Here is a 20,637-nt window from a genome sequence, read left to right on the forward strand (position 1 = left end):
GAGTTGGACCATTTGATCTTTCATGGAGTAGAGTAGACTTCCCCTCCAAAATTTACCTTTTACCATAAATTGGCTGATAGGGACTGGATGTTCCATGGATCAGTGTTCAAGGCAGTCACTAACCTTACCTACCATCTGCCCCTCACCAAAATGAAACACTTGGCCCTAACTTTCCCTTGTCCTCCATCCTCTCTTGCTCTAACATTTCTACCTCCCCAATATCTTAATTACTTGCTCTCTTAACTTTCCAACTTTATGTGTAGAATAGACTCTGTGCCTAGTTTTCCCATCCCAGAATGAGGACAGGATTTTCCCCCTTTTTGCAGAAAAGGCCTTCTGAAGCTTTTTCAGAGAATCTGTTGGAGTTTCTGAATTTCTCAAAGAGAAAGCCTTCACAAACACCCTTTGCCAACTAAATCATAGTCTTAATTCACTTTATCAGGACACCTCAAATACAGCAGGCTTTGAGGCTTCTGGCAGAAATGGACTTGAATTGCACCAGGTCTTGAAGGCACGGCAATTTTCCTGCCACTTGACCTTCCTTCTTACCCCCATCCCCCCACAGACTCACATTTAGTCCAACTCTCAGCAGATATCACAGCATGGGATCTGACTTAATTCTACCACAATTAGAGAATGGGATTAGATACTCCAGAAAAGGTCATCCAAAAAGACTTTCACATACCTGGGGGACAGAGACACTCAGTTAAAACTTCTCGAGCTTTCCGTTGCTTGGCTAGTCCTTCCAACTTCTGAATGGTGAAGAAATAGAAAAGACAAAAGGGAAAAAAATGAGTGAGTTCTTCAGACGAAATAGCAAACAAACTGACTTAGCCAAAGGTTTAGGGGTTTCTCTTAACAAAATGTTTAAAAGTTTATTAAATTCCATGGGGAAATCTAGAGTTGGGCACAGAGACAACATATCATTACTAGTCAGTCACCGAATAGGACTCAACATGTTTGCACTTGGTTTCAACATTTTCACATACCGCACCACTGCTAAAAATAATATTGTAAATCAGGAAAGACGAACATGGGTCTGGACCAGGCTGGCCAGAGCTACTTAACAAGGAAGGGGTTGAGATATGAAGCCCCAATGAACAGAAGGGAAAGAGGCAGGTCACAGAGTCAGAGAGGCTTTTACTTTGGCAAATCATTAAGCTTGCTCTCCATCATTTGTTTTGCCTCTTAGGACTTCAGTTTCCCATTCTGTAAAATGGGAATAGCCCCGTTTTACTACCTAGCCACAAGGCTAAAGTATTGGAGGAATCTGAGTAGCACAATACTCAAATTCCAGCTTTTTAACTTCCTATGTAACCTTGAACTCAGCTTCCTGAGGCCTCAGTTTTCTCATCTGTCAAATTTAGCAGTTGGACTAGATCATTTCAGAGGTCCTTTCTAAAATTATGATCCTTATGTTTGTATATCTACACACAGGTATAGACAAATACTTTCTTCATTGATGAGAGTATTCACAGAGCATCACTACTAGATACTATAACATCTGTGGAAAATCCATTTGCAGGGAACACACGGGAGGCTATTATGATCATTCCTGTGCTATCACTCCTCAGGTAGTTTGGAAATGGAGATCATTGGAGTTGAGAAACCTGAGGGTAGCTTATTTGTAGTAGGATAGGACAGATTTGTTTAAAGAAATAGGAGCTGAGTGGTAATGGTAGGAGAGGGAAGATAGCACCAGGGAACAGGAAACAAGCCCCTACTTCCTCCTGGCCCCCTTTGTCAGGGGTATGACAGAAGTCAATCTTGGAGAGAGGGCCAAGATATCTATTATCTTCAGGAGTAAGGGAGGCTTTTAGTGAGAACCATATGAGATGAAAAAAATGTGAGAGGAAGAGATCTAAAGTCATAAGATCACAAATCTAGAAGGGACCTTAGGTATTAGGGGAGGCTGACTTCATTTGACAGAAGAAGAAACTGAAGTTATAAAGGTGGCTATTCCTAAGGTCCCACAGGCAGTAAGTTAAAGATCCAGGATTGAAACCTTAAATCCAGATATATTACTACTATATAGAGGAAGGTTGTCAGAGGATCCAGTGGAGAGGCAGGTATAGGAGGATAGTGACAAGGAAAGGCAAGGACCAAGTTTACTACTGGTATGAGAAGGAGGTCCAGGAGGCTGAGACTGTTTAACATTGATCTTTGATCAATGTCTTTGACAATGATCTATCCCAGTTAATTTCTGAAAGGGCAGGTCCCTAAACCAGCCAACTTAAGGTAGGAAGTAGACATGAAGGGAGTCCATTCTACTCCATGAAAAGTTATCAGTGAAAATGTGGCCCTTTTCAACAATGAAGTGATTCAAAACAATTCCAATAGACTTGTAATGGGGAGAGCCATCTGCATCCAGAGAAAGGGCCATGGGGACTAAATGTGGATCACAACATAGTATTTTCACCTTTTTTATTGTTTACTTGCTTTTTGTTTTCTTTCTCATTTTTCCCTTTTTGATCTGATTTTTCTTGTGCAGCATGATACATGTAGAAATGTATATAGAAAAACTGTACTTGTTTAACATATATTGGATTACTTGTTATCCAGAGGAGGGGTGGGGGAAGGAATGGAGAAAAATTTGGAACACAAGGTTTTGCAAAAGTGAATGTTGAAAACTATCTTTGCATATATTTTGAAAATAAAAAGCTATTATTGGTATTGGTATATTATTGGTAGGTGTAATACCAAAATTTCAAAAAAAAGTTATCAGTGGAGGAAAAAGGACCCAATGGCCTCTGGGCCAAGGAGGAAGGCTATAGATAGCAACCTCAGCTTCTGACAATAGAGTATGTCTCCTTGTTCTGGGAAACAAATATGATCACTGTTATTAATAATAATATAATGTTTATAATATATTAATAATAATAGTAACACAATTTATGTAACACTCTAAGGTTTGTAAAACACTTTACAAAAGTTACTTCATTGGGAGCAGCTAGATGGCTCACTGTCCCTGGAGTCAAGAGGACCTGAGTTCAAATGCAGCCTCAGACACTTAACATTGTGTGATCCTGGACAAGTCACTTAATCCCAATTGCCTTTTAAAGGAGGTGCTATTGTCATCCTCATTTTACTGAAGCATACAAAGTTTAAGTGATTTGCACGTAGTTAAATGACTTGCCTTTTTAGTACAGAGACTTAGTAAGTATCTGTAGCAGAATTTGAACTCAGGTCTTCCTGAAATAGATTCAGGGTTTTATTCATCTATTCTCTCTATTCACTACACTACTCATCCCTTTGGGAAGTTAGCCTATGAGGCACAGTCCCAGCACTGCCATGCTAGTTACTACTCTGGGTAATTCCTCCATTGATAGAGATTGCAACCTGTCCATGTTCTCCTATCTTACATGTCCCCTATAAGTCTTCCACAGTAGGTCTCTACATACTACATATGTATACTTATGTACATCTGCATATCTGCCCACATGCTACAGTTACCACCAACTGAAACAGATTCTGTTAAATCAGAAAACATCTGCTGAGCCACTGCCTAGAACTTAATAGGATCCTAGTACAAAAAAAAAAAAAAAAAAAAAAAAAAAAAAAAAAAAAAAATCTATCCAAAAAGAATCTGAGAACCATAGGATCTCAGAGCTGGAAGAGGACTCGGATAATCACTAATCCAACCCATTCATGGATTCCTTCTTCATCAATGGAACCCCACTGCTTACCAAATAAAATATAAACTCCTTAACCCAGTCTTCATGCCCCTCCACAATCAGTCTCCCACCTTCTTTTCAAGCTTTATCACATACTACTTCAAACACTACTGGCTACTGGCTGTCATTAGGCTCCTTCTTTCTCTTCCCATCTCTCTGCTTTTGCCCAGGCCAGTCCCCCATGCTGAGAATGATGTTTCACATCTCTTTCCCGATGAAGCTCTTTTCTACAATGCTACCTCCTCTATGAAATCGCTATTAGAGATTTATGGAATCTATTACCCAATTTGGACTTCTACGCACTTATCAAAGTTTACATGATAGTTATTCCTACTATTTATCTCATCTATCACACATACCTCAAAAGCTAGAACAATGGGACAAATCTAATCAGATGAAATTTAACAGAGATAAAATGTAAAGTCTACACTTGGGCTTAGGGCAACTGGAGTCAGGAAGACTCATCTTCCTGAGTTCAAATGTAGCCTCAGATACTTTCTAGCTATGTTATTCTTGGCAAGTCACTTCACCCTGTTTGCCTCAATTTCCTCATATGAAAAATGAACTGGAGAACGACATGACAAACCACTCTAGTATTTCTGTCAAGAAAACCCCAAGGGGATCTTGAAGAGTTAGATGTGTATGAAACAATTAAACACACTTGGGTTTTTAAAAAAATCACCTTTGCATGTAAAGATGGAAGAGGTAACATGGTTTGGGGGGAAGTAAGGTGTTTTATAATGGACTGTGTGCTCAATATGTGTCAGTAGCAAGACAAGGTGCTGACAAAGATAATGGGGGACTTCCCCCTCTTCAGTAATGATAGCAAACCTGGTACAGAGAAGAGGAAAGGTGTGAATTCTTCTGACTCCTGTGGTGATCAGAGCACCTCAGGAGGAGCATCATCCCTGGTTCTGGTCACACCAATTTAGGAAAAGCATAGACAAGCCATGGTGCATCTAGAGAGGGGTAATTAGGATGATGATGGTCTGAGAAGCCCTGTCATCAGAGGATTCTTTGAAGGAAGTAGGAATGTTTAGCTTAGGAAAGATTAGACTCAGAGGGGCCATGACAGCTGTCTTCAACAATTTGTTTTGTTTGGCCCCAAAAGGCAAAACTTGGACCAAAGGATAGGAGATGCAAAGAGGTCAGCCTTGACTAGCTGGCTGGAAGAAAGAGCTTACTAACAATTCAAATTATCCCAAATTAGAAAGAGCTACTGTATGAGATAGTAGATTTCTTATCACTAAAGGTTTTCATCAAAGGCTGGATGAACCCTTATCAGGTCAGGTTGGACCTTCTTACTCTAGGGTGCAATGATTCCATGAGTTTAGGCTTTCTGACATTTGGTCATAACTTATTCGTTTTCCTATGCACAGAATCTAAAACAGTGTATTATATACAATACCCACTTAATAAATGTTTGCGTAAAAAACAAAATATTAAATTGGATTGAATTATAGTCTTCAAGATGAGGCAGATAAATGAGATAACTGATCTCGCCACTCTTTCAGCACTAAAGAAATGTTAGCTATGTTACTATTATCGTTATCACACCTCCCTATTTCCATTTTATTATCTTGTCTCCCCTACTCCCATCACCACCATAACACCTAGAGCTCTTTCCTGGAAACACAAGTGCACAGTAAACAGTTGTCATGTGCTTGAGTAGATAGGATTTATCTGTATTTCAAGGCTTAGCTACAATTCCAGGAAGCTTTATTTGACACATAAATGACCTGTACCTAATCTGACTCATTCCTTGTCTCTTATTTTATAACGATCATATGTTTCTTGGCATATTTAATTGGGAGAGTTTTGTCTCCCAAACTAGACTATGAATTTCATGGTGGCAAGAATGTTTCTCTTAATTTATGGTGTTCTATTATGAACTTTATACCTTTTCCCCATCTCAGCCACCTTTTCCTTCCCTTTACCTGTTTATCTCATCCAAAATTCAACACTTCTTAAACATATTGGATGGAATTATGTTTTGTGTGACTTCATAGGTATAATGGATATATTTCTTACCATAGGCCCTATGATGGATGGAAGGGAGTCAAGCTAGGCTCCCTAGAGGAGTTAGTGTTAGAGCTAGGCCCAAAGGCCAGGGGATTTCAATAATTTCAGACTAAATTTAGGAAGCAAGTAAGCTTCATCAGTCTCCGAGCTCCCCACAAACTCATTGGCCTGCAGTCTTCTGGGCATAAACTCTTAGTACCAGCTGAGTTGGGCCTCAGACCCCATCTAGGAAATAATCCATCATATTACATCATTAAACACCTTCTATGTGCCAGGCACTTTGCTAAGAGCTGGGGATACAAAAAAAGAGTTTCTGCTCTCAAGAACATATACCCATTCAGCATTCAGAGCCCTTAGAATTAAGCCCCTCTTAACCTTGCCAGTCTTCTAACATCTTACTCCCCAACACAGACTTAGAGCTAGTGAACTGGTCTCTCCTGGCTATTCCTCAAACAAGACACTCCATCCCTCTGCTCCAAGCATTTCTTCTGGCTATCCGCCCTGCCTGAAACACTCTCTGCTCTGCTTTCACTACTGACTTCCCTGATTGCCTTTAAATTCAAACTAAAACCCACCTCTCTCTCTTAATCCCAGTGTTCTACCTCTTTCACGTATTTTCTATCCTGTATATAGTTTGCTTAGTATCTATTTGTTTGTAGGTTTTCACCCCCACTATATTGTACACTATTTGAGGGACTATCTTTTCCCTCTTTTTGAATCCTTATTGCTTAGTCCAGTGCCTGGTAAGTAGTAGGCATGGATGGTACAGTGGACAGAGCACCTGGCCTAGAATCAAAGAACCTCTGAATTCAAATTCAGCCTCAAAAACTAGCTGTGTCTCTCCGGGCAAATAACCCTGTTTGCCTCAGTTTCCTCACCTGTAAAATGAGCTGGAGAAGGAAATGGGAATCCACATTAGTAACTTTGTCAAGAATACCTCAGAAATCAAACTACAATGACTGAAAACAAAAATTCACTGATTAAATCACATTTGCCAGGCCATTAGTCTCATCTTGACCTCAGCCCTACTTTGAATGGAAGCAGACCTTCCTCACCAAAACTCCTCCTCCAAAATCCACATTCCCAAACCTGCAACCAAAAGCTTCTAAGTGAATTCTTGGGTTGGTCCCAGAGAAATCCTTCATTCATACTAAGCCATAATGGGACTTAACTGGAGATTAACCAGAGATGTTGAAAAGATGCATAACTCACTTTTTTTTCTATTGTGTTCCCAGATTCTAAAACAGATTTTATGTATCTTTTTAAAAAAATAATAATCATTTAGCTTTATCATTTGAGGTTACACAATTCCTTTTGGAAGGAAGTGCTCCACATTACAAGGACTGAGTAAACGATTTCTTATTAACCAAAGAATTTGCTGCTAAAGAAATGAATGGTGTTTAGCCATCACTATCACATCTGGGCTACTCTGTTAGGAAAGGGCTTTATCAGGACTGATAGGGAACATAAGCTTCCTGACTTACCTTTCAATTAAAAAATGTTTTGTTGCTACTTAAGCAGTCTTTAACAGAGGTATCATCACCCAATTTAATGTGTTTTGTTTCTATTCATATTCTCTTTGATACACATGCTTATTAGCAAAACTTAGAAGACATTTAAATCAGAAACTCAATCCCACAATCTGTGTAGTTTTTTGGGTTTTTTCTTGTAAACATGATTGGAAAAAAGCTTCCTCTGATGAAACATCTCCTGACAGAGAGATGATGGATTAATCTGGGGGGATGGAACACCTAGTTGGGGTCATCACCATTCTGGGAATTAGCTTTGCCTAATTACCTTATTTGTTACCAGGGGTCTGTTTTACTTTTGGGAGGGAGAGGGAGAAAAATGCTTGATAAGTGAGGAAAATATATAAGAAACATTTCCTCTCTTTTCCATACATCTATCCAAAGATCTGGCCCTGTTCCTTCCAGCTGCAAACAATGTGTCCCTAAATTTCCATATGCAAACAAGACAGTATTTCCCAAGAGAAAATACAGGCGGAACCTCTGAGAAAACATCTAAAATTCTGGAAAAGATCCTTCCCTAAAGTTTTTTAGAAGTAGAGCAGTGAGGGCCACACGCTTGAGCTTTCCTGGTGGGATCATTTCAGAATAAAAGAGAGATGGGTCAAGAAGAGATGGAAAAGATTACTTTTTTTAAAAACGATACTTTTAACTTAAAAACTTCTCAAAGACTTGAAAGCAGTTGGGTCTGTAGCAGAAGTGGCTGGCATAATGTTATTATCTCTGGCTAAGACAAAACCCATACATAAAAGATTTTATCCTAACCAGGTTGCTGAATAGAATTGCCCTCTTAAAGGGATCTAATCTAGCTGAAGCTTCCTTTTTATACCTGAGTCCCAGAAAGGCCAACTGATTTGACCACAATGCCAAGGGTAAAAAAAAAAATTAGCAGAATCATGGCCTCTGCCTCTATAACCAGTGCTTCTGTCAGTAAAGCACACTACCTTGGCTTTCCCTTTCTGGCTTCAATGTCTTTATCTTGTTGGAAGAAGCCCCCTCTTTCTAGGGAGTTATGCTCCCCTAAGACTGGACAGAAGTAGCAATGGCTTCAAGAGGCATCTGAGCACAGTTAAGAGCCTTCAAGCCACAATCACTTGGACTAAATGAAGAAGCTACAACCAGATCTTTGATTCAAATAATTCACATCATGAAGAAACTGAAAACCAGCCAGCAACCTCTCTTTTTGTCTGTTTATTCATCTATCCATTCTTCTCTGGGGAGAAGGAACTCTGAGATTTAAAAATAAAAATATCACTGATTAAAAAGCCAGGAGAAAAGTGGCAGGTATAGAAACCAAGAAGTTTTCCCTACCAAATGCACTTTGGGGGGTTGAATTTCTAGCTCCAACCAATTTTCCCAACTAAATTCCACATAAAATTATTCAATTAGGTTCCACCAGCCAACCTACTAATCATACCAAATTTACTAGCTGGTTCCCTCTGGTTCTACCTTCATACACCACCAACTATGTCCCAATCCCTAGAAAAGATTCTCTTTCCATATTTCTCTGTCTGTTAGAAATTTTCACTTCTTGCCTACACCCGAATTGGTAGTCCTCCTCATTCCATGAAAACTGCACTGACATGTTCCCTTAACCCAGATCCTATTTTCCAATCTCATTCCATGATACAGATTGACCAAATTCTAATTCATAATCTTATACACCTGTTAGTCATGGGTTTGATTATAAACTTCAAGAGGGCAGAGTTTGCATTATTTTTTCATAGCTGTAGCATTGATATAGCATTCATAGCATTGAGTTGCATGATCTCAGAACCTCAGAGTTGGAAGGATCCTCAGAGACTAATAGAAACTATTAATGAGCAGTAATACCATCCACAATTTCCCCAAGGAAGTATCATTTAGTCACTCTTCAGTGACTGAAGAAGGGAGAAGACAACATTCCACTTCAAAAGTGGGGAAGATAGAGTGGGCAGATAACCCTGAGAAAAAAAAAACCTGAAGGGCCCGAAGGCTACATTAGCACTTTCCTCGGGGTTTTTCCTAAACCCTAAAATTTTCCCTGAGAAGATTAAGAGTGAAGGTGATGCTACTGCAGTAATAATAATCTCTCTGATTTTCCTAGTGCTTTCTAAAAGCATTTCTCTTACACATCATGCCATGAGGCAAGGAGTTTCAAGGTTCAAAAAAACCAAATTATTTGCTCAGTCACTCCAGGGGTGCACAGTGGAATGAAATGAATAGATGTGGTATCAAAGGACTTGGGTTAGAAGACTCCTTCTTTTACTTACCCTTTAACAGTGGAGGATAAATCAGGAATGGTGGAATCTAAGTGAATTGTGTTCTCAAATAGAAATATTTTCCTTGTTTAGTAATTTTCTTGCACTGTGGAAACTGCTTCACCATTCTATGCACTTTTAATGATGGCAGGGCTTACCAATGATTAAAGGTTCCACATCGTGCAGAATGGCCTTCCAGCTGCTACATGGGAATGAATATTTTCCAGGGACCTTGAAGGATAAGAAGTACTGGTGGATTGTGGAAGCCAGCTCCCCTGAGTCTTGGGCAGATCACAGAGGGTTTCTGCTGGTCAGCTCTCTTACCGGGAAAGTCTAACTTCATTCAAAAGCCTAGAGCACCTTTTCCTTCTACATATCCCCAAGCCATTATACACCCCACCACTACTTCCAATCCCAAGGCGAATAAATCTCGCTATATTTGTGAAAGGTACTCCCCAGTGAGGTCGAGACTTTCTGAAAAATCAAAAGAAAACTTTTTCCCCCTTCCTTTTCTTTGTTGAATTTTGGAAGCTAGGGAGAGAGGAGAGAAAAGAGAGTGTGCCAAGCGGTAATTGGAAGGAAATTTTTTTTGGATTTAGAGCCAGGAAATAAGGGAGTGTGGGGAGTGAGGGAGAGAGGGGAGAGAAGAAGGAGGGGTAAGGGGGAACGCCGCTATTATTTATACTTCAGCTCACGCTGTGGCTTGGGCTTCAGAAATAGACGTCTTTATTAAAATGTATACAGTAGAGTAGTTCTGACAGATGACAAACTGCTGGGGATGGGGAGCCCAGTTACACTCAGCTCAAAGTTATACTTTGTTTGAATATATATAGGCGGGGGGTAGCGAAGGGAGACATCTGTACTTTACCCTGCTCTCCCAAAGAGTATTTTCTGCTCCTCAGGATGATTAGTCTGGACAATGAAAGGCTAAGAGGCAACAATCGATCCATTGTCAAGGGGAGAATGTCCAGCTCTGTATGTAACAACTAAATATTGCTTTAATCCGCACATTAAAATTTTTACTACAGTACGAAAATTACGCGCTGCGGCTGCCGCTGAGGAGTGCCCCCTTTGTTCCCGCCTCGCCTCCCTCCAGGTACTAGTGCAGAAAAGCCTGTCAGGGCCAGACAGCATCAGAGCCTCCCTTGTGGTTTCTTTCTTTCTTTCTTTTTAAAACAGTTCGGGGAGGGTTTTTGTTTTTGTTTATTTTCGGTACAGATCCGTGATGCCTTTAAGGCAAACTGCTTCCTCCTGGCAATGCAAATTGAAGCCCCCGAGAGAACAGTCATTTATACAGAGTTGCCTAATTTTAAACGACAAGTCCAGAGTCATACAGCCTGTATGTGTCAGGGGCAGGAATTCAATCAAAGGCTTCTTAACTCTGAGGCTGACTCTACCTACCTCTCACGAAATGCGACCTCCCTTATAATTTCTGTTCATCCAGTGTTTAGCACAGTGTCTGGATCAGAGTAAGCATTTAGTAAATATTTATTGACTGAATGACCGTTTCAATTTGCCCATCTTCCTACAGCCACTGAGAGACGGGGTGATGGAGAGGAATCCAAGATATCAGGCAGTTCCTTAAGGGATCAAAAGATTATAGCTAGGATTTAAGGGCTGGAAGAGACATAAAACATCCAACCTCTCCATCCTTCATTTTTACAGATGAGGAAATTGAGGCCCAAACATGAAGTTTCCTGCTGTGGTTACACAAGTCATTTCTTTGAAGAGCTGGAATGGAAATCCAAATTTTCTCTTGGCTGAATCTCAGCTGTGCTAGCATGGATTTCTATGGAGAAATACCCAATGAATCCAGGCTGAGGACCTTAAAGTAGGTTAGGGACGGCACACAGAAAAGGGTGAATATAACTTTTCAGTGCAGCAGAAAGACAGCTTGTTATTGTTGAGTCATTTTCAGCATTGCTCTTTGTGACCCCATTTGGGATTTTCTTGGCAAAGACATGGGAGCAATTTGTTGTTTCCTTCTCCAACTTATTAAAGATAAGGAAATTGAGGCAAACAGGGTTAAGTGATTTACTTAGGATCAAAAAGCTAGTAAGGATTTGAATCTGGATTTGAATGCAGGTCTTCCTAACTCCAGACCTGATTTTCTACAACTATATGACCTACCTGCCCCTTTTGAAACAATCTAATTCAATAAGTATTTATTAAGCACCTACAATGTGCTGGTTCTGCCACACATTGCAGTGTGACTTCAGAAAGGTAACAACTTTTCACAGTCTCTATAAAATATTTGTCTAGTTGAACTTTCAGGTCCCTTCCTAGCCTCTACAAAAATTAAATCAAATAGAACATTTTTACCAAGTTGCAATAGAGAAGGAGGAGAACTCATATTAACTTTAGCTACTACCACTTGACCTCTGAGTGACCTTGGACAAATCATCTAACTCATCAGAGTCTCAGTTTCCTTACCTATGAAATGGGGAGGGTAGAAAAATTGTGTAGAAATTGTGGTATATGAATTGAATATTACCATACCATAAGAATTTACAACTAGGAAGAATACAGAGAAACACTAGAAAATATCTGAACTTATACAAAGCAAAATAAGCAGAATCAGGAAAGTAATATATGCCCAATGAGCACAACAATGTAAATGGAAAGAATATCTATAAAGCCTTAAAGTTATGTAACTGGGCTAGTTTGTTCCTCCTCACTCTCCAAGAGAGATGAGAAAATTTACCTTTCTCTCTCTTCTTTTGAAAAAGTGGAGGACTAGGAGTATAGAGCATTTCATATACTGTCAGAATCAGTTGACATGCTGATTAACTCTGCTGAACTGTGGTTCCCAATGCCCTCTTTTTTTTTTTTTTTTATCCTTTGTTAGGAAAAAAAAGCCTCTTTGATAAGGAGAAGTATATATTTGGAAATGGAAGAATTTATAAAAACAAAAGAACAATGACATTTTAATTTTTTAAAGTATTATATTAGATAATCTCTCCATCTCCAAATCTCTGATTCTATAACTAAAACATTAAATTGGAGAGGGAATAGACAAGGATTTCTTTTTTGAAAAAAAAAGTAGAATCTTTTTTAAAATGTTGACATCTCACAAAAATAATAACCAGAAGCCTTACCTTCCAGTTGGAGGGAAATAGGGGTATGTACATTGTGATAACCTGTCTATCTAGCAAAGCCAGAGTTTGTGTCTATGCTGACCAGAAACTGCTTCTAGAATTCCACCTTCATTATAAACCAGTGTTATAAACAAAAAATCAGAACTGACAAAAATTATGTTATCCAGATTCCTCTTTCCTCTGTTGCACAAAGTTTAAAGGTACAGCCCTTTACATCCATTCATATTAAATGCCTCGACAAGTCTTTCCATCTGTTTGGAACTCAATTACTTGGTCTCCTTATATTGGCGGCTTCCCTCAGTCAACATCTGAACAGTCACAATAGCAACTTCCCACACTCCACTAACCCCAGCACGGGGCTTTTGAGCTTCAGTCCCAAGACTGTGTACATTTCCCATCAAAAGGCATTCACTAAAGAATAGACAGTAAGAGAACTAACTGCCATTCTGAGTAACCAGTCTCCTGCCCATTGGAATATACCCAAAGAGTGAGCCATTCAACCATAAGCTCCATCATTGCCTTAAGTATCCAGCCTGGAGGCCCCCAGGACCATCCTGTTTTAAGGACTAAAAAGTCTCCTTCTTAGAACTCTTGTGGGGCTAAACATGATCCCCAAGTATGTTGCCAACTTACAAGTGGAATATAAAGATCACATTATTATTACCATTAGTCTTCTCATCTTGTTCAGTAGAGTTCTAAGAGAAACAATCTTGGAACAGATCACTATCTCTGTCTTTTGTAATTAGTGTTTTATGGACTATTGCACAAGTGGGTTGGTTTGTTTGGCAGTTGAGTGATAGAATGTGTAAACTTGAGAAAAGGGACTGTTTTGTTTTGTCTTTGTATCTCCTGCATCTAGCTTTATGTTTGGCATATAATAGGTACTTAATAAATGCTGCTTTTTAATTGATTGAATAAAGCACTAAAATGGGAGCTCATTTTCTGTAGGATTATTGAAAGCATCTTCAGTATAACTCCAGTAACAGAGAGTATGAGAATGATTGATCTTTTTCCTCATCCTCTTCCTATGATTTTGATTTCTTCAACTAAACATCTATATTTTGAGAGTTTTCATCCTATGCAAATCAGAGATGACAAGTGTTTTGCTAGTAGTCATCAAAATGTTATTCAAAAGTTTTTTTTTAATTAATCAGCACTTTATCTGGAAAATTGTAGGCAACAAAAGCTTAGTCTGTGATAATGCTCTGGTCCTGGGACAGTTTAAGAATTGAGCTCTCTGGGGTTATTTTGACCCATATTTGTAGGGTGGGGATTTGATTGTCAATCCAGGAAAGACATCATGTTTCTGATGTATGATTCTAGTCTCTAAATCATATCTTGCTGTATTTGGTAGGTGTGAAATTATTTTATTAATGATATTATTTTTTGTCACAGAATCATTTCAGTCATGTCCAACTGTGGCAGAAAATTTTCCTAGCATGGTTTGCCATTTCCTTCTCTAGCTCATTTTACAAATAAGGAAACTGAGGCTGACAGAGTTAAGTAACTTGGCCAGGGTCATACAGTTAGTAAGAGTCGGAGGCCAAATTTAAATTCAGGACTTTCTGGCTCTAGGACCTGCATTCTATCCAATGAGCCACTTGAGTTGCATCTAATACTATTATTATGTTATTATTACTACTACTATAATTATTGTTATTAGTATTTGACTGCCAGAGCTTTGGCCAAAACTCTCAATTCAATTTGGCTAGCATTTAATATATATCTATAGTATCCAAGGCCCTGGTCTAGTGAAATAAAGGGAGGAAAAAAGATACAATCTCTGTCCTGAAAGACCTTACATTCTGCTAGACCATTGGATAAACAGTGACAAACAAAAGAACACTGATTTGGGAATCAGACCCACCATGCCTGGGTCGCAATTTTTCCCAGGTATTTGCTCCCTGTATGGCCTTGGACCATTATCTATTCCTGGGTCTCAGTTTCCTTATCTGCAACAAAAAAAAAAAAGAATTGGCCTAGGTGACCTCTGAGATGCTGTCCACCTCTGAATTTTTGACCTTCCAGCCTCAGAATTTGAGGTCTCATGTGAGTGGCTGTGTTGACTGGTTTTTCTTACCTAAAATAGAATGCTAGACTTGGTACCAGGGAGAGCAAGGTTCAGATACTGTCCTTAACATGACTAGTTATGTGACCCATCTTTAATATAGCTGCATAGCACCTATTTCAGGATTCTTATGAGACTCAAATGAAGTCAGATGTTTTGCAAACCTTTAAATATGATGTCAGTCACTATTGTTATTATTTGTTACAATGGGGAGCAGGGTAAATCATGAAACTGATATATAAATAAAACTAAAAAAATAAAATATATGTCTCTAACAATCTTTTTTCTCTACTTTTTTATCAGGAATCAGAAGGGAAAACGTGCAGCAGGAATACTGGGGCTTCTAACTTAGAAGAATTAGGTTCAAATTCTGATTAGTCCACTTTCTATATGCATGAATTCAGGCAAGTGTCTGCCTTTTTTGGGCCTCAGTTTCCTTTTCTATAAAATGAGGTTAGCCCAGATGGTCATAAGGGCTTTTTCAGCTCTGGCATTCTGTATTTCTCTTGTTCATGGAAAACCTATCTTTGAACTATGGAGACTAAATGTGGATCAAAATATAATATTTTCTTCTTGTTTTGTTTGTTTGCTTTTTTTTTCTCATGCTTGTTTCCCCTTTTGGTCTGATTTTTCTTGTACAACATGACAAGCATGGAAATATATTTTAAAGGATTTAACTTAATATCAGATTGCTTGCTTTCTTAGGAAAGGGGGAAGTAAAGGAAGAAGGGAGAAAAATTTGGAAAAAACAAAAAACTATTGAGGAAAAAAAAAAGAAAATCTACCTCTAGTTAGCATTAACAGCTTTCTAGGCTGAAAAGGCCCTAAAAGTGTTCCCAATAAGAGCAGGCTTAGGGAAGGAAGGGTTGAAAGAACAACAAAGAAGTCCTTCCAGCCCTAGTAATAGGCTCTTCAAAGTCAGAATGAAGAGTATCAAAAATGTGTTGGCTAAATACTTTTTCACTGCCCAAACACCATTTCTGGCCTCTATCCCTAGTATAATTCTGACTTTTAGAACATCTGTTGAACTGAATTAAATTGTTGCTTTTTAACTCATATTATTCAAAAGTAAATAATTTTTCAATAAAAGAGAACAGATTTGAGAATATAATAGCTAGAGACAGACTTTAAACTTGGGGAAGATCAATTTCCATCATCATAATTATTGCTATTTACATTTGTATCATGCTTTTAAAAATGCAAAATGCTATCCTCACAATACTCCAGGGAGGTCAGTATCATTGACCTCATTCTATAGATGAAGAAATTGAGGCTTGGAGAGATTAAGTGACTTATTAAGGGTTGCATTGGTAATGTCATGGCTCTATGATCTCACTGATGTGTGTCCTCCCTCTAGAGGTTACTGGAACGGAGATTTCTGACTCCAAAACCTTGCTTTTACACTCCACTATCCCGCCTTGTGGCTATTAGAGGATCAAGAAATGATTTTTGAATGAATAGATAGATGAATGAATGAGTGAGGATATAGTGGGCTGAAGCTCCAGTTGATGCACTAAGGTCCCAAACACATGAGGCTAAATAGTAATTAGACCATACTCTATTAATATATATGCTTCTTGATTTTTGACAAAGATGCACTGGCTCCACCAGACAGGTTTTATAACCCACCAGAAGGGCAGTGTCCAGGGCGAGCAGCTCCACTCTCTTTAGATAATTGCCAGGTGATGTGGAAAGACCCAGAAAGTGGTGAATGGAAGGGACCAGATAGGGTAATTGCTTGGGGGAGAGGGTTTGCTTGTATCTCTACAGGTGGAGAAGGAATCAGATGGGTGCCAACGAGCCGTATTCACCTTGTCCATCACAGAGAGACAGAGCAGACCCTTGAAACAAAGGAGAAGACCCAAGAAATATCGAGTGGTTCTGTTGCTGATTGTGCTCACCATTGAAAGAGCATGGCAGTTATGGCGTCTGACTCATGGACATCAAAAATTGTTGGACTTCAAAACCCTCAGGAATCATTGCATTCTTTGAGACATGATAAGATTGTTGTAGGACTTGAAAATCCTCAGGAATCATTGGATTCTCTGAGAAATGATAAGACTGTAACAGGACTTCAAAATCTGCTGGAATCATTGGATTCCCTAACATATAAAAAGACTTTTGCAGGACTTCAAAAACTTAGGGGGATCATTGGATTCCCTGGCATGTGAAGCAATGGACAATAGATTGGTTTTGGACTATCTCTTGGCTGCTGAAGAATGCGTATATGTGACTGTTGTTTACATACCCTCCTTCTAGGACTTCTGGTGATCTTTTCCAACACCATGTGGATTTATATTGTTTGTTATTCCACTACTTGTGTGTACAATTCATGTTTGTTACACCACATCGAGCCTGCATTGACTGAGGGGAGGGTCATCCCTAATATCCTCTGCATTATTGATATGTACTTGTGTAATACCTCCCATGCTGATGAGTTTGTGTATAATAAGACCCTTCAGCCCAGAAACCCACAAGCAACCCCCACTTCCCTTTGGTGCTTTTTATCTCCCTTCCTAAGATGTCAGGGAGGGCATGATCATCTGCTTTTTAGTGCTTTCACCTCCCTTCCTGAGAAGTCAGGGGGGTCGTGATCACCTCCTTTTCAGTGCTTTTACCTCCTTTCCTGAGAAGTCAGGGAGGGTGTGATCACCTCCCCTTGGGGGCTCTGGCCTCCCTGAGGAATCAGGGATGACATGACCACCTGTGTTCTAAAACAAAAGAAAGCGGGAGATGTAATGGGATGAAGCTCAAGTTGATGCACTGAGGTCCCAAGCACGTGAGGCTAAATAGTAATTGGACCATACTCTATTAATATATATGCTTGGAGAAAGAATGGCCCCTGTGCACTCTTTGTGCAAGTCCTGATATGTTGTATAGGAAATGATGATTTTGGTGAGTGGAGGCAGAGGGGCAGGAAGAGAGGTGGGGAAAGAAGGCTGGCTGGCTTCTGGTCTGGTCTGGGGGCTTCTGGTCTCGTGGCTTCTAGTCTGGCTGGCTTCTGGTCTGGCTGGCTTCTTGACAGAGCTGCTGACATTGCTAATACCCCTTCATCTCTGATCCCCTTTCACCTCCGACCCTTCTTCACCTCTACTGAGAATAAAGATTGAAGATTTTCCCTTAACCTGAATTCCTGACTCCAGCTGATTTTAAAATACGTAGTCATCACATGAGTTGAATCAAGTTTAAAAGCTATCTAGAACTTTTGATCAGTTCTAAAACTTTGTCCTGCTAGCATTTTTAACTGTCTAAAGAGACACTACAAGCAATTATAAAATCTTCAGGTAGACCATTTACAATAAATGCAAAAGATGAATCTATACAGCTAATAGGCTGTAAGAAATGATGAGTTAGCTGGTTTTAGAAAAGCATGGAAAGAGTTGTGTGAAATAATGAAGAGAGAAATGAACAGAACCAAGAAAATGTTAGATATATAGTAAAAGCAATATTATTTAAAGAGTAACTGTGAATAATTAAGCTTTTTCTGAGTCATATGAATATTCAAATTAATTAAGAAGGATTTAAGAAAGATGCTATCTACCTCCAGAGAAAAAATTGAAATGAAGTATATATTGTATGGTTCTACATATATATCTGTATCAAATGTTGGCCATCTCTATCTAATGTGAAGTTGGGAGGGAGAGAGAAAGAGACAATTAGGAATTCAAAATGTAATGTAACAACAACAAAAATTCTTGAAGACATGGGGAAAATTGCTTCAGAGTGAATGCAATGACTGAGGTCAAGAACAGATTCGAACATACTGAAACATAAGATCAGGCATGAAAAGCAAGTGGAGAGATGGTTTCTCTTCTTTCTTCAAACTAAAACTGGCCATGGCCAAGCCAAATTCAGCAATACATTAAGTAATGCCAGCCCTGACTTCTCTGGTCATGAGATAGCAGTGTAATATGGCATGCAAAAAAGCACTCAGTCTTCACAAAATCGTGAAATTGTCAAACTAGAAGTCAAAAGTCTATCCAGCCCAACCTATAAGAATGGCATAGCTTCCAGGAATGGGGAGGTACCAAGTTCTACCATATTCCACCCAATTTTATCTGGAATATTATGTTCATTTATGAGAGCCACAGTTTAAAATGATTAACATAAATCAGAGAGGATCCTAGGAGGGATAACCAAGTGAAGAATGAAAGATCTTAGATCAAAGGGTCAGCTGAAGGAACTAGATGTGATTAGGCTAGAGAAGAGGAGAGACCCTGGACAAAGCTTAAACCCATCTTCAAGAATTTTTGTTGTTGTTATTACATTTTGAGTTCCTTGTTGTCTCTCTCCCCTTCCATGGGGAGATGATATTATTAGAGAATGTCATTCTCTAATTGACATTAGAGAATTATTATTATTCTCATTAGAGAAAGCTAACATTTGAAAAGATACATATGTGGATTTATACAATACATATTTCCATCTATCAATTTGTTTTCTGGAGTAAGTCCTTCATAATTAATTTGAATATCCACCTTACACAGAATAACTTAGTCACTCAGTTACTCTTTGAACAATATTGTTGTTACCAGAGTTCTCTTGGTTCTGCTCATTCCATTCTTCATTATTTTATGCAGGTCTCCATTTTTTCTAAAATCATGGAACTCTTCATTTCATATATAGAAAAGTAGTATTCCATTATGATGACATACCACAACTTGTCCATACCAATGGACATCCCTTCAATTTCCAGTTCCTTGCCATTCCACAAAGAGAGCTGCTCAAATATCTTAGAATACATAAGCTCTTTTCCTTTTTCCTTAATCACTTTGGGAAACAGACCTAATAATGGTATTATTCAAAGAGTATGTACAGTTGTAAAACTTCTAAGAACTATCATGTGAAGGAAGGATTATACTTCCCCATTCTCTCTTACCTTCCCTCAGTTAACTATTTCCTATTTATCTTGTTAATAACTTGCCTTGTATATATCTGTCTGCATATTATCTCCCTCATTAGAATATAAGCTCCTCAAGGGTAAAGACTGGCTTTTGCTTCTTTTTGAATCTCTAGTACTTAACCCAGTGCCTGGCATATAGTGTTTGATAAATGTTTATTGATCAATTGTTCAACCAGAAAGGGCAGAACTGAGAGCAACTTAGGAAAGTTGCAAAGGGATCAATTCAGTCTAGATGTTAAGAAAAGATTCTGAAAAAAAAATCAACCTATTCATAAAAGGCATGGATTGTTTGTTTCCCTCTTCCTGGAGGCCTTCAAGCAGAAGATGGATGGCCATCTTGTCTGCTGTGTTGTACAGGGGATTAGCAGTGTGACTGAACAAATCACTTAATCCCTCAATCTTGGTTGCCTCATCTATAAAATGGGGTTATCAATATTGATCTCCCAGGAGTATTGAAAAGATAGTACCTTGTATTTCCAGGAAGAATTGGATTAAAAGACTAAGGTCCTTTCCAACTCTCACATTTGGTGTTTCCTGTAACTGGTCTCAGTTTTAGTAGCCCTGCATCTTCCCCCTCATCCTTGATCCACTGTATCTCTTACAGACTAAGAATACATACTTTTTAGAAATCATCTTGCAAATCATTGTTTGAAATTGGTTAAAAAATAAATACTACTAATAATTCCCCATTTCTGTAGGACCTTTTGCTTTACCAAGTATTCTTTTTATAATACCCCTCTGAATTAGGTAGGACAAGAATTATAAACTCTATATCACAGATGAGATTTAAAAAGGTGAGTTCAGTGTCCACTAATTAGTATTTGAGCTTAGAGTTCACACTCCATTTACTATTTCCACTATACCTCACTGTGACTCTTACATGATTACCACATCTATTTCCAAAATGCTTTGGAAAATAACATGTAACTGCATATGGTCCATGGCAGAACATGTATCTGGGGCTGAGCAGACTAGACAGGAACTCTGAAAACTAGACCCAATTTGGATAGATTATTCAACCTTAATTTATGTATGTTCTTAGCACTCAATTAGATGTTACATTAATGTAAAGTTACGTTTATGTAACATTATTAAAATGTATCTTT

General features: G+C 38.7%; 1 protein-coding gene across 2 annotated transcripts in view; it reads right to left on the reverse strand.

Annotated features, from left to right (window-relative positions):
* Positions 1–20,637, reverse strand: part of COL23A1 (collagen type XXIII alpha 1 chain) — a 467,477-nt gene that overhangs the window by 442,153 nt on the left and 4,687 nt on the right. For both annotated transcript variants that reach the window (XM_031953787.1, XM_031953786.1), the window contains exon 2: positions 686–752. In XM_031953787.1, coding sequence (XP_031809647.1) covers positions 686–752 — 67 coding nt within the window. The remainder of the gene's footprint in view (positions 1–685; positions 753–20,637) is intronic.

Source organism: Sarcophilus harrisii, chromosome 2, assembly GCF_902635505.1.
Source record: "Sarcophilus harrisii chromosome 2, mSarHar1.11, whole genome shotgun sequence".
NCBI lineage: Eukaryota > Metazoa > Chordata > Mammalia > Dasyuromorphia > Dasyuridae > Sarcophilus > Sarcophilus harrisii.